Source organism: Varroa jacobsoni, unplaced genomic scaffold (assembly GCF_002532875.2).
Source record: "Varroa jacobsoni isolate VJ856 unplaced genomic scaffold, vjacob_1.0 scaffold_1217, whole genome shotgun sequence".
NCBI lineage: Eukaryota > Metazoa > Arthropoda > Arachnida > Mesostigmata > Varroidae > Varroa > Varroa jacobsoni.
The window spans coordinates 103,908-116,683 of NW_019214119.1; the positions used below are offsets into that span (position 1 = coordinate 103,908).

At 37.0% G+C, this 12,776-nt stretch overlaps 2 protein-coding genes and 1 long non-coding RNA gene across 7 annotated transcripts; 1 reads left to right on the forward strand and 2 right to left on the reverse strand.

The window, feature by feature from the left end:
* Positions 1 to 292: 292 nt before the first annotated feature.
* Positions 293 to 4,095, reverse strand: LOC111267755 (acyl-CoA-binding domain-containing protein 7). 3 transcript variants are annotated; one of them, XR_015313938.1, is made up of 4 exons: positions 3,936 to 4,095; positions 2,038 to 2,203; positions 1,436 to 1,646; positions 293 to 547 (listed from the first exon to the last, which is right to left on the reverse strand). XR_015313938.1 is itself a non-coding variant. In XM_086971435.1 (4 exons), exons 1-4 carry the CDS (start codon positions 3,957 to 3,959, stop codon positions 541 to 543), a joined length of 210 nt encoding a protein of 69 aa, XP_086827561.1. In that variant the 5' UTR covers positions 3,960 to 4,095; the 3' UTR covers positions 293 to 540. The 3 variants fall into 3 exon arrangements, 2 of the variants coding, with proteins under 2 accessions (XP_086827561.1, XP_022701965.1); XM_086971435.1 differs by having other exon boundaries at positions 1,634 to 1,646; XM_022846230.2 differs by lacking the exon at positions 1,436 to 1,646.
* A 5,370-nt stretch (positions 4,096 to 9,465) lies between these two features.
* LOC147752495 (uncharacterized) lies at positions 9,466 to 11,095 on the reverse strand. 2 transcript variants are annotated; one of them, XR_015313940.1, is made up of 4 exons: positions 10,825 to 11,095; positions 10,438 to 10,456; positions 10,058 to 10,141; positions 9,466 to 9,677 (listed from the first exon to the last, which is right to left on the reverse strand). It is a non-coding gene; the product is annotated as an uncharacterized LOC147752495 (long non-coding RNA). The 2 variants fall into 2 exon arrangements; XR_015313939.1 differs by lacking the exon at positions 10,438 to 10,456 and having other exon boundaries at positions 10,825 to 11,092.
* A 178-nt stretch (positions 11,096 to 11,273) lies between these two features.
* On the forward strand, positions 11,274 to 12,760 carry LOC111267760 (uncharacterized). 2 transcript variants are annotated; one of them, XM_022846243.2, is made up of 3 exons: positions 11,274 to 11,400; positions 11,809 to 11,880; positions 12,367 to 12,760. In XM_022846243.2, exons 1-3 carry the CDS (start codon positions 11,379 to 11,381, stop codon positions 12,567 to 12,569), a joined length of 297 nt encoding a protein of 98 aa, XP_022701978.1. In that variant the 5' UTR covers positions 11,274 to 11,378; the 3' UTR covers positions 12,570 to 12,760. The 2 variants fall into 2 exon arrangements, with proteins under 2 accessions (XP_022701978.1, XP_022701977.1); XM_022846242.1 differs by lacking the exon at positions 11,274 to 11,400 and adding an exon at positions 11,428 to 11,641.
* Positions 12,761 to 12,776: the final 16 nt, after the last annotated feature.

The window sequence follows — 12,776 nt, forward strand, 5'->3', positions numbered from 1 at the left end:
TCACCGTAACTAAGTTAGGCCTAAATTAGTTCTTATGATAAGGAAAAAGCTTTCTAGCTGTGTATTCTTAACACATCTATCTACATTTTGCAATTACCCTTATTTTATGCGGCAAATGCATTTACTGTTGCTAAATTTCAATATCTCCTCAATCAGTAAGTATTCCTACTTATCACATTTAAACAACACTTGGATCATATTTTTATTATGACAAATCTACAGGAAATCGTAATGGAAAAATAACTCTCCACCAAAGACTTACGTTTCCAACAATGTTAAATAAACACAATAGTTAAACGCTATGAAGTTTCTATTTATTTTTTAGTAATTTCGCTTTGTTAATGAGTGTACGTTATTGTTTATTTAAAAAAAATACGGGTCTATATTATATAAATCTATAGATTTTTTATAGCGTTTTTAAGGAAAAGTTCATGATTCGTCAAACTTTAGTCAACTAGGATGACACTGATAGCTGACCACGAAAATTAACCCTTTAGAGCAGCGACTTTGGCGATATACTGCTTGCGAGCGTCCTCTTGGCTAAGACCTGGTAAAGTCGCAAAAAAAATTAATAAAAACCTGTTTAGTAGATATCGCATAGAAATTTCACAAGCATACTCTACGGAAGCCTAATAACTACGCATAGGAAAAAATGAACACTTTCTTCGGAAAATAACGAGGTATGAGGGCGAATAGTTAATAGTATTTTCTATGCCGATAGCAAGGCCATTTAAAATATTACCAAGTCGAAAAATTTGTCTCATCCGTCCTTATCCACTAAAAAATGTAAGATCCTATTAAAACAATTGAATTTCTACAGTTAATGACAATTGCTTTCAAACAACACAAACAAACAAAAAACAAAAGAACAATTTCAAAAAATACTAGGTTGGAAAGCAAGTTTTTAAAAACGTTTCCTTCTTTCCGACTTCCCTCACTTGTTGTTACTTTCAATATGCAATCGAAAGTGTTCTCTGTATAGCGATGTTGTGCTATGAAATAAATTTCAACTCGTAAAAATTGAACATAGATACCCCAGATGGAAAATAATGTATTTTTGACCTCTTCTGTTCTATGCACCTCGACAAGACCAGAAAGATACCGAAACAGTTCAGAGCATTTGCCTTGTGATACTGTCCTTAAAAAGGGCTGCTTGAGCGAGGTTTGCCTGGTTTAAAAAGCGTATCTGAGACCTACAAAACGATTCTGGTTGGCCGATAGTTTGCGTTTGATGACGACTATCTGAACGCACTAATTAAGTAAAATGACAACAAACTATTCGAAGATTAGCCGAGAAGATGTGCTGCAGCCATGCGACCGTCATTAGTTACCTCAAGTCTTCTAGGCTTCTACAGAAACCTAGGGCATAGGTACCTCATGCACGCTCTGAATCCAACAAAGAGTTTCAGCTTAACGTTGCATCTCAACATCTTACCCGGTATCGACCATCACGCAGCCACAATAACCTATGTTCTCACAGAGTTATCAACGGTAATAAGAAGCAGTGTTTGTAGGTCAACATGAATCAGAAATCGGAATAGGTGGCTCCAGAAAAGCATCCAGGGCGAAGAATCCAACAGGGCCTTGGTTTGAAGAAAAGTAAGTTTGGTAGGATTGTAGAAGTTTGACTCACTGCAAATTGCTTCCTATAAATCACACAATTGACAATACAGTTATATCAAGTGTATTCAACCTTTCAAAAGAAGGGACCCAACATACCAGATCAGGACACCGCGCTCCATGACAAAACAGGCCGTACAAAACTGGCTGAACGAATTTTAAAATTTAAAACTGGCGGAAAGATTGGTTGACAGATGAAAAAAGATCGTAGGCAGTATCGGATAATACACCGCATAATAACTTAATCCCACAGGAATTAAAAAAAATTGCGTTTCCTATTTAGTAAGAAAACTCGGAAACTTCCTTTCGGACGTTTGTCGCACACTTTGTGCAGTATCGCTGGATTCGCCTCGACGTAATCCAAATACATTCACATCACTCGCCACTAATTATATACGACGTAGTAATTCAACAGACCTTTCTTCGAGTTCCACGTCTGCCACTTCGCCTTGCCTTTAAGGTCGAATACACCCGGACATGCCATATTGCAATCGCCAATTGTAGCCTGTTTGAACAGCGCGTACAGCTCGAGCAAATCGTTAGTGGATGGCTTTGCAGGTAGTTGCTTAACCTCCTCGGCAGCCTGTCAAAAAAATGAACGTATTGAAATAAAGCATGCTTTAGTCTATGATATATTAAATCAATAAATGCACATCAGCGACTATTGTGAGCCGTACTTCTGCTATCTCGTGTGCTTGCTTATCAATTATGGGTTGGGTAATGCTTTTTATATGAAGAGTTAAGGTGCTATACTGAGGACAATGCAGGTTCAATAACATCTCGTTAATGTTGCCTACAAGCGGGCCATGTTAGTACTCCGTGATACTAATCAAAACTTACGCAGAGAAATATATGCCTAAGTCTGCCATAGTATTCAAATAATCAGTGTCTTCTCTTTTAAGCATAACTACAGATAGAAATTTTATATATATATATATATATATAAACGACTGTTTGCGACTGGCTGATTTGCAGTACGATACAAATGCGCAATGTTGCTAGCGTTACTACGAATAGTTGATGGTTTCGGTTGTGTCGGGCTATCGATGCTGCTGCACTTCTGTACACGCCAAGTGACTATTAGTGTATTACTCTATTTGCGGTTTTTGCTGAAAGAGGTACATATCATCATAAACTCATCTATGAGTTTTCGATTAATTCAAGACTAGGTTGATTCTATAAATAGCCATATTCATTACTTATCATTTAGAGATCGAGGAGTCCAGACTGAAAAAAACATCCTGCCTTTAAAAACTATTATGCAAGGAAAATTTCAAATTATAATATATATATACATATATATATATATATATTAATTGTAAAAAAAAAAACTTATAATTTGCTACTATCCGACTTAATTTGAAATTTTCAAAGAAAAAACGATGAATAGCCTAAGGGGCGGCCAAGGGTTGCTCGAGAGAAGGCGGCTATTGAAAGAAAGAGAGGGACTTTAAACACCGGCGGTTGAACACTGACTTTATAGGGGCAAAGCATTTCTTCCTCATAATCCCATAACTCTCTACCAATGAAGTACAAGTAGCATTGGTTTACGTGAAATTAATAGGGAGGGCGTTTCGTTTAATGATTATTCGCCCACTGCACAGAACAAATTCTAGTTAATCGAACGTACACCACAAAGCAACAACTGTGCCATTTAGCGGACGAACAGATGTCGTAAAATTCTACTATTGGAAGAACTTCAATGCTACTACTGACATCCGTTAACTGAACGCAAAGGTTTTCATTGCCTTTGATGGCATTAGCTCTATCAAACAGTAACATGTGGCAAGTGCCATTAAAACGTTTCGAACATTCCATATCCATACAGATTTAGCACCGTCAGAACTTGCCAGTTTGTCAACGAATTCGTCAAGCACGCCCCCTATCACTATAGCAAAGAAGAACGTTTCTATCCTTGATCCGTTAACTTAACAAATCATCTTACATTTTTTAAATGCGAACAATCGCTGTTACCTGCATTAGTGCAAAAAATAAAGTGGCCGACGTGGTGACCTCAGCGACATCGCATAATTATCAAAAGCACCAAGTGCAAAGTGTCTTTCGAGTGTGTTCTTCCTAAAAATTCCCTTCAAAATGGTCTCAAAATATACGCTTGTTCTCTTTAACTTTTGTTTTGACGAACTACAAACATGACCATAATCCTGCCCAGAATCCTCACCGCACGATCATTGACAATTCTAACAGATGCAGTAAACACGGGCCAATATGTCTTATTGAGACAATACTATTTCATTATAAAGACAAATCAATAGAGTGGCGGGTTGCTCGCTGTCCGAAGCACACAATTCACATACCTGGTTGAATTCAGCTTCACTCATAGCGTTGCCGTAGCTTAATTCAAAGGATACTTGTTTTAATCACACCGGGCAATACGTTCTACGACTCTGCGTCGCTTTGATTCGTGGGCGCCCAACTGGATAGTCGCCATACTTTCCCTCACCCAAATTACCTTCCCTTGTCTAAGGGAGAGTGGAACATAAAGATGCCTTGTTTATACTTATAACGGCTACGTTTCTGCCCCACTCACGCAGATTTGCTTTCATTCAGAAGCTCATCAGTCAGATCATTCATACATCCTGTAAAGTGCTATCATATATCGGTGACGTTGTTCGTGCTACTGTTGACAATAAATACATTGATGAGCGTGATAGCAATGTGTAATTAGACTTCAAGCCCTGCTGAAGTCCTCTCTTCGGTAAAACCGCATTGTCGGTTACTACAAGTTAGAAAAGATTCGCCTGCAACTCCACATTGAATAAAACATGCGATACTGGTCACTGCACTATAATGTCATTCAAAATATTAGCTGTCTAATATAGTTAAAAGCATACTGAGGCTTGTTTTTATCAAGATGCTGCTGTAATTTCAAAGCTAAATTTCTTTAACGACTAGAATATGTTGCAGGGAAATCTGTAATCAGATAACATCCTCTATTTCAAACTCCCTAACAGCCTTTATAACGAGAAAAACACAGCCAAGCAGATTCCGTTAAATTACAAAAGTGCTGTTGCTCCTAACTTCAAGTGAATGAAACATCGTCTCGCGGTCCCCCTTAAAATAATCACACTCTTGTAGCTTAGCGCTATTAAAAAAGCCAACGCAAAACAACACAGAGTCGAATCGATAAAGTAGCTTTCAGTTAGCAAAGTTAATCAGAAACAGACCGTTGCAATGACTTAATGCTCGGGGAGATGGCGCGTGCCTACAAACAGCAAACAAATGGTAGATAACATTAAATGCGATAACATGAAAACTGAACAGAGGGCAGATCATAAGGTTTTAGCTGGTTTACTTCCATCTGTCGAGTGCGAAGTTTAACGAAAACAGTAATGGTTAGCTGTGAAACAGACTATCAGTCGCACAGTGTGCGTCGATCTATAGAAAACATCTAAATTTAAATAGATTGTTAGATAGAAAGTTGAACTACGGCGCTCAGCTAGATGTTTTGCGTAATAACTTGGAAGCCTGCACAAGACTGAATCTGTTTTGCGTATAGTAGATATATAGTAGGCTATTTCGTATTTCGTAATTTATTATTTGCGTAGTAACAACGAAACACCTTAAGAAACTGTACTGTACAGACTGGATATTAAGTTATGTAGTATTAACAATACAATGTATAACTAATTAATATGTAAGCCAAAATCTTCTAAGTTTGCATTTTGGTAGATTATTGCAAATACATGCAAAAAAGCGCTTCATAACATCAACGTAATAATATGAGAGACTTTAGATTTCATTTTCGAGAAAATCTCTTGTTGTCCCGGTTGTCGTTTATTCTCAAAGTGACGAATGATGCTGATGATAAACGAAGGAACTATAACCACTAAATCCTACCTAAATTAAATGGATGACGTAAGGTCTGATGCGTAATAAACAGGACAGACAATCATGTAAATCACGAATAGCAGTTAGTTTCTGGTGAAGAAAAAGGTCAGCGTTCCACCAGCTCTAAATCTTATTCTGCACCTCTACTGCAAAAATTGGAACTCTGATATAATTCAATTGAATAACTTCATCGCAACACATATTTAAACAACCAATAAAAGGCATCTGCTTCAAGTGAAAAAATGACAGAAGTTTATTTTCCGTGACTATCTCATTTGTCCGAATATCATGAAAGTTTCGTTAAAAACGTAATACCAGCATCTAAAAAAACTCTAGGTTAAATTACACGAGACGTATCCGGATCTAGAACGAACCGGATTGTTGAAGGAACAACTTTAAACCCAGCTTGTCTTGATTAAATGTCCATGTGTGCATGACGTGGCCATGTACGTCGATTTTTATATATATTACGTCATGTTGAGATTATGTAATTGAGGTAAGAAGTTACCTGGAAAGGTAAATTCTGAAGGATACTTTGCTAGTACGCAAAAAATATTGAATATTACACTTATTTATATGCTTAAATAATAAAAATATCTAAAGGCAGTTATTTGTTATGTATGCTGTTTTAAATCAAAAGTAAAGTAAGTAAATCAAAAGTGGGATAGGCTTGCTTATTAATTGTCACTTTTAAAGCCTGCAAAGCCTTCTGTGTAATCACATGGATTTGGATCAGGAGATTGGAATTAGCGAATTGGAGCTAACATTGGACATTCTTCTGCTCAATCCAGAAAACAATTGAGACATGTCAGTTAGTTTTGATCTTATCGTCAAATACCCAGGCTGCGTGTTTTCGATTGCCACGGAGTTTTTTCAGGAAAGATAGACGAATTTTTGTTAAAATAGCAGATTATATGTGGAATACACCATACGCATTTTCAATTGGTCTAAAGTCATTTCATAAGTATTTATTTTTACTTACTGTACTGTTTTTAGTACTTGCGTTCGCAGTATTTTGGTTGTAATTCTACAATACGTTCTAGCTCCAAGCTTTCATAAAAATCCTTTTCGTTGCAGCGATGTGTTCTTGTCCCTCGGATCCACACTTTTTTGCTGGTCTCTAACACTTCAGTTTCCGATCCAAAACGTTTGCACCATTCACGTACTGTGCTCTCGTTTAAGACCTGCTTGCCTAATGCCATCATCAATCCTTGATGAATTTCCGGAGCGCTATGGCTTTCAAGGTACAGGAACTTGAATACTGAGCGTTGATTTTTGATTTCATTTCTGTTAGTCCAAAACTCGACCGGTTCTCACTCACAAGTTTCTATAAGACTGAGACATTTCGTCTGCTAGCGGCGCGTACTTCAAACGCTATTCAATTTCAAACTACGCCGGATTCGTTTGTAACAACCTAATAGACAACAATTGACTTCGACTAGTCGTTCAAGATGCATACTGCGATATAATAACCCCTATTTTCAATTCTAACAGATAGTGTGACAATTTTTAATTAAATAATTAGTAAACTAAAAAATGTCAGATCAAGTTTCGATTTTCAAATTGGATATAAAGGTTCGGTGCATTGAGTGCAGCTTAACATATTTTTTACTAACCTTTATTGCGTCGCTCCCTACTGCTCGAATCCGCAACACGCATACGTATGCAAAGCGTGTATGCGAACCACCACAGTTTCGGCTCAAAATCTACACCCATTTTATTCAGCCGATGTACAAAGGTCACATCCACACGTAAATCCACTCATCACATAGCTTCAGGTACAATTTCCTCAAACAGAATGTATATATATAGAAGTCCTTAAAATATACTACGGTGCAATCGCACTACGGACTTAAAACAAGTCCGTCAGTCACTAGTCCACTCGAAAACTATTCATAGTTGTATTAAATGCCGTACAAGAAAACTGAACCAAAGACGGTGAAGTCGTTTAACGACTGACAATAAAGGGTTAGTGTCGACAATTATTGACCAAATGAAAATTTGACGCATTGCCGAACTGATAATGAATGAGGCCACTTCTCCATACAATCGAAAAAATTCCACAAACGTTACAGCGCGTGGAAACTCGCTTCGACCTATTAGGACCAAGACGACAATCATGTATGTCACAGAAACAATCCTATTTCAGTTATTCGTGTGCAGCCCTTTCGTTTCTGAGCCCAGCGATCCGTTGCCAATGACACTGCCATCAAAAAGTTGCCAAACCAACTTGGTTGACCCACGTGCTTACGTGGTTACATTAATATTAGCAAAATAAAAAGTAGCATTAATCAAGCTGCAGCAATGCACGATATCCTATTCGAAAGATGAGATATCCAACATATGAAATTGTTATTATTTTAATTTAGTAAACGATTGTTAGCTAGACGTAGAGCATTGCAGCTGGTTATTAGAAGACGACGTGATACGGGAATGTATCACATAAAATCTAACTACAATATATCAGTTTGGATTTTGCATAAAGGTGTATATTAGCTATTAATAACTTCGTCTAGCATCAAATCAAAACATGTAGCACCTAAATAACTTCGAAGTACTGAACATAAACTCTGAATGCTGGGCTCTGATTGGTGTCATAACTTTGGCCTTTAAACAGATTCAGTTACGTATCAACAACACGAAAAAACGGAGACCAAGTCACATCGTTTTTCCTAAGCGATAACCTTTAACTCTACTGAATCCGGTTGATTATTCAATCTGAAGTTTTATTTTGTGTCTTTCGTTGTCCTCTTTCACTAGGCCACCTATCCTGTATTCTTCAATTACAGTTTATATACTATTCAATTTTGTTTAATAGTATTAAAGAGGTATATTTATTTAATAGTATTAAAGAGGTATTTTTATATGGTAGAAGGGGGCTGATGCGACCCTACTGAAATATTCTTTAAAAATAAACCCGCCTAAATGCTAGTACACCCAAATTAGCCTATTTCTGAGGAATTAGACAGCTCATGTGTCGCCAAAAAACTCAGAGCCGTGTGAGTGTCAGCTCAGTGTACTCATAATACAAGTCTGAGCCATAGACGTTCATTATGCAAGATTATCTAATAAACATTGTTTCTGCCCTATCGGCGGCGCATCGAGAACTCTAGACGTTTTGCTTTGTTGACACTTTTAATTTCACAAAAACGTTATTCCTGCGTGCGAACACCATATATGAGGTATTTATAATTATATCTCATGTAGCCTCCTACACATGCCCTTTAAACACGCTTTTGATACGAGCGTTCCTATTCTCCATTCAAGCTCTAAGTTATTCTGTGAGTCACGCCCAGTGTATGATATACCTGTATTGTTAAGACCGGTGTCCACGTAGCGGCGTCGCGGACTAATCTGAGCCTGCTTTCTGCTTAGGAGAGAAGTGGCTTTGTACTGGCGTGTCGCAAAAAGCTTTCTTCAACAAATTTGCAAAAAGCTTTCTTCAACAAATTTGCAAAAAGCTTTCTTCAACAAATTTATGTTCTCGTAAGGACGCAGTGGGGACCACGCATTTGCCTGTATTAGATTTAGGGACATTTAGTAGGTTAGTCTAGGTTCAAGAAAAGCGCAGACGGATACACCTTGTTTCGAGCTGGAAATCACCCGTCTAAAGCCACGCTTGATGACTAGAGGACTAAACGTACAAGCCTAATCATCTATTGAGCAAGCTTGACCCCAGCGTACTTTACGTAGCAGAATTACAACAAACAACGTTCCACAGCACAAGATTATACCGCAGGCTGAAGGAAAGAAAAACCACAAAAATGTAGATTGGCTAAACGGCTACAATCTAGAACAACGTAACTTTCCTACGTCTTGTAGATGACGAGGCGAGTAGAATATATGAGCATTTGCAGTATCGGAATAGAGATGATAGAAGCGTCTTGTCGCGTCTATACTGCCTTTAACATCTTGTTATTGATTTGAGCGTATGACCTATGAGTTGCTCTACGGCGTCAAGAAGAGCACACTAATATGACAGAAATTCAATAGAAATAAATTTTCTTACAACTTTCATTAGCATTTATTTTTACACGTATTTATTGAAATTCTATTTACAGCATAAATAATAAGTTCGATCCATATTCGCAGTAGTTTATTTTTAAATGATGTCGTAAAACGTCATTTGTCGTAGTCGATATTGCGAGTTTCCTGCCTCGAGCTTTCGCATTGTTTTAGTAGGTATTCCATGCGTTGTTTGTGTTGGCCTGGTAAATGATTGCCGAACATTTATACAAGTACGTGTTATTCCGATACGTACTAACTGAATATATACTTGAAAGCCATACCAAAAATGTGTCGTAGTATATCACACGAACAATATGTATTCGTGGTATTTCTCACTGCCTTCAAAACAGAGGTCATTATTTCATAAACTAGAACATCGTGAAAGCCTCTAGTAGCTCCTTAAACAGGATTGTCAGTCACAACTAACCACATAGTTTTATAGGCATAAAATTTCGTACACTTTAGACAATCGTATGCTAATAAAACTCAAATTAAAAACCTGCATGTGACTTTTCGACCCCATAAAAATAACGTGACTGTGCCATATGCCAACGGCACGCCAACTTTTACCCGAACTTACTTTTTTCCATAGCAGTAAGTACCTGTCGAACGTTATAATCAAGCATAATCCTGCGAAGAGCTTCATCTTCTTTAGAATCTTCTCCTGCAATAAGTGGAAAGAAGGTAATATGGACAATACACCGTAGCCTTACGCGTGAAACACCTTTTTATGAAGCAGCTACTGAAAATTAAAGGGTCGTCGAAAGATCTACGTTAACTCTTTACAAGTCTAGAGAGAGCAAGTCTAATATCTCGCGACAATGTAGAAGTTAATGAAGCTCCGAATAGCTATTTAACAAAAGAAGTGGAAATCCCTCCCCCATTGAATAGCAATGAATGCTATAGTATGACTGGTATCATTTATACTTTTTGTTTCCTAATTTAGCTGGTTTTATTTACCTCGACGACGGAACAACATCTGCAAATTTGAAAAACAAGCTTATTGGTTTCAATTGACCGTGTACATGAACTCCATATCGGCTGAAGAGATGACAGTCATAATTTCATAGGGGTAAAAGCGACTGGAGTTAAAAAAAAATTCAAGTTGACAAGAATATTTAAAGGCTACACGGTTTCAGCTAGAGAAAGATCATCTTTTAGTTGGCTGCAACAAAACTTTTATACCAAATCAACCTTAACATTAAAAAGAAAGTGATTCGTCATGCTTTTATTACGTGCAGTTATAGAAAATCAACGTCACTTTGGCGCATTGGCAAGTTGAAATGACTTAAATCAACCTTATAAAGTCTTGCGAGACTAGTAACCGAATATAAGATAAAGACTAACCCTCGCTGTTGTTATTTTTTGAAGTTTTTGGTGGAAACAAGATACGAATTGGTGGTTTAGTGCTCAAGTCGTTTGATGTACCTCGCCGACTCCTAAATGAATTCATTGTCACAAACCTCCGTATATAATCAGTTCACAAATCCACGGTTCCTTCAAGTATTTTCTTAAGAATTCTAAAAAACTGCTTAAATTTCTGTATTGTTGAACCTTGAAGATAGTCGTTTGCTGTACTGTTGACAGAACACAGCTGTTGCAGTATTACATGGTTCCCATTTTCCGTCGTTTTAGATTTCGGAAAACGCCTTTCACTAAAAACTTTCTCTAAGAAAATTTAGAGAATCGTTTCGAATTGCAAACCTTTAAATTACGTGCATGCACACTTATTGAAAGTATATCAATACAAGTGGATTTACGTACTCTAATAGAGAGGCAAATGGTATTTCTACTTTCCGCACCCTTTGAGTTTTGTTTACCATTCATCCGCAAAATATTACTGTCGTAGGTCGTGAAAAGGTGCTGCTTAATTAGAGTGCCGTATAAGGTGGAGAGAAAGGATGGCGACCAACAAAGTGTTTTGTAAGTTATCGAACCATATATTTGAAACTTAAATAACTTGACGATGTGTTTTTAGGCAAGCGAACACGAGTTTTGTGTTCATCAGTAAAAGTACATTTTTTGTTCACTTTTATTCAGAGTGCTTTCTTTACTCTCCACTCGAGTCGCAGATAACTAAGAATTTTAATGCTCAGCCTGCCGCTAGTAGGTATGGTCAGTTGTACTACTTGTGGTACCAGTGGTACCATTAGAAGCTATAATGGTAAGAGATTTGCGTAGTAATTTAAGAATTTTTTAAGGAAGACGCAGGGTTCATTTGTGGGCTATTTTTGGATCGATATGAAAATAAAATATCGCAATTTATGTCGCAATTTATAATTCGAGACCCTTCTAAAGACAGCCTTTCTTAATTTCGTGTTTAAATTCCAGCCGTAGCCTTTCTGAAAGAAGCAGTTAACAAATTTCCAGACCTCATCGGCACGACCCTACTCTGCACTTTAAGTGAGTCATTACATAGGCATAACATATATAGTAAATTTATGTTCTGTTTTATTTTTTAAAATTCGTACGATGTAGGGAAATTGTGTAACTTAGTGAAAAAAAATCAAACATACTAAATAAGAAAAATAGTGTTTCATTTGAAAGCATTAGTAATCGATAAAATGTTTTGTTTTGAGTGTTAAAGATATAAAATGTTTAACTTTTTTAGAATGCTACTCATGACTAGTCTGTCTGTGGATTAAATTTATGTCAAACCGTTATTACTTAAATGCGCTACGAAGTTTAGCATATAATAGTAGTAAGCACGCAATTTCGTATATGGAAAACTGTAAAAGAGATGTATTATCTGTACGTCGTTTCTTGCTTGATTATGTGCTAAAAAAGAGTGAGTTGGGTTGATAATTTTTTTTAATGCATAATCGATGGATGCTTGATAACCACCTAGCACGCTCTATATAATACCTATTTTTTACTTTCAAATTTCAGTGTTTCCGTACGCTGCCTACAATGTCCGCAATGAAGAGAGAAAACGTCCCTTTACCTATCGGCTGTACTACACTGTGTGGCGCCCGGAAGATCCTCGCTCAAATCAAATGCTAAAAAAAATGGAGAAATATAATTGGAAACCCGAAATGAAACCCGATGCGAAAGCCATCGAAAAGGCCCGCAAGGCAGCTGGATTTGCATAGTAAATTCAACTAGGAAAATCTTTTTGGTTAAGGGAAGAAAGAAGTATTCAACATTTAAAACGATAACTCCGGCAGTGGACATACATCAACAGCAATTTCCATGAAGACTAACAAATAAGAGAAGGGTAGAAAAACGGCAGATTTGAAATTATAAATAAATAATCGGTTTGTTCCGTTTTTAGACATCATAATAGTTGTTTTTATTTA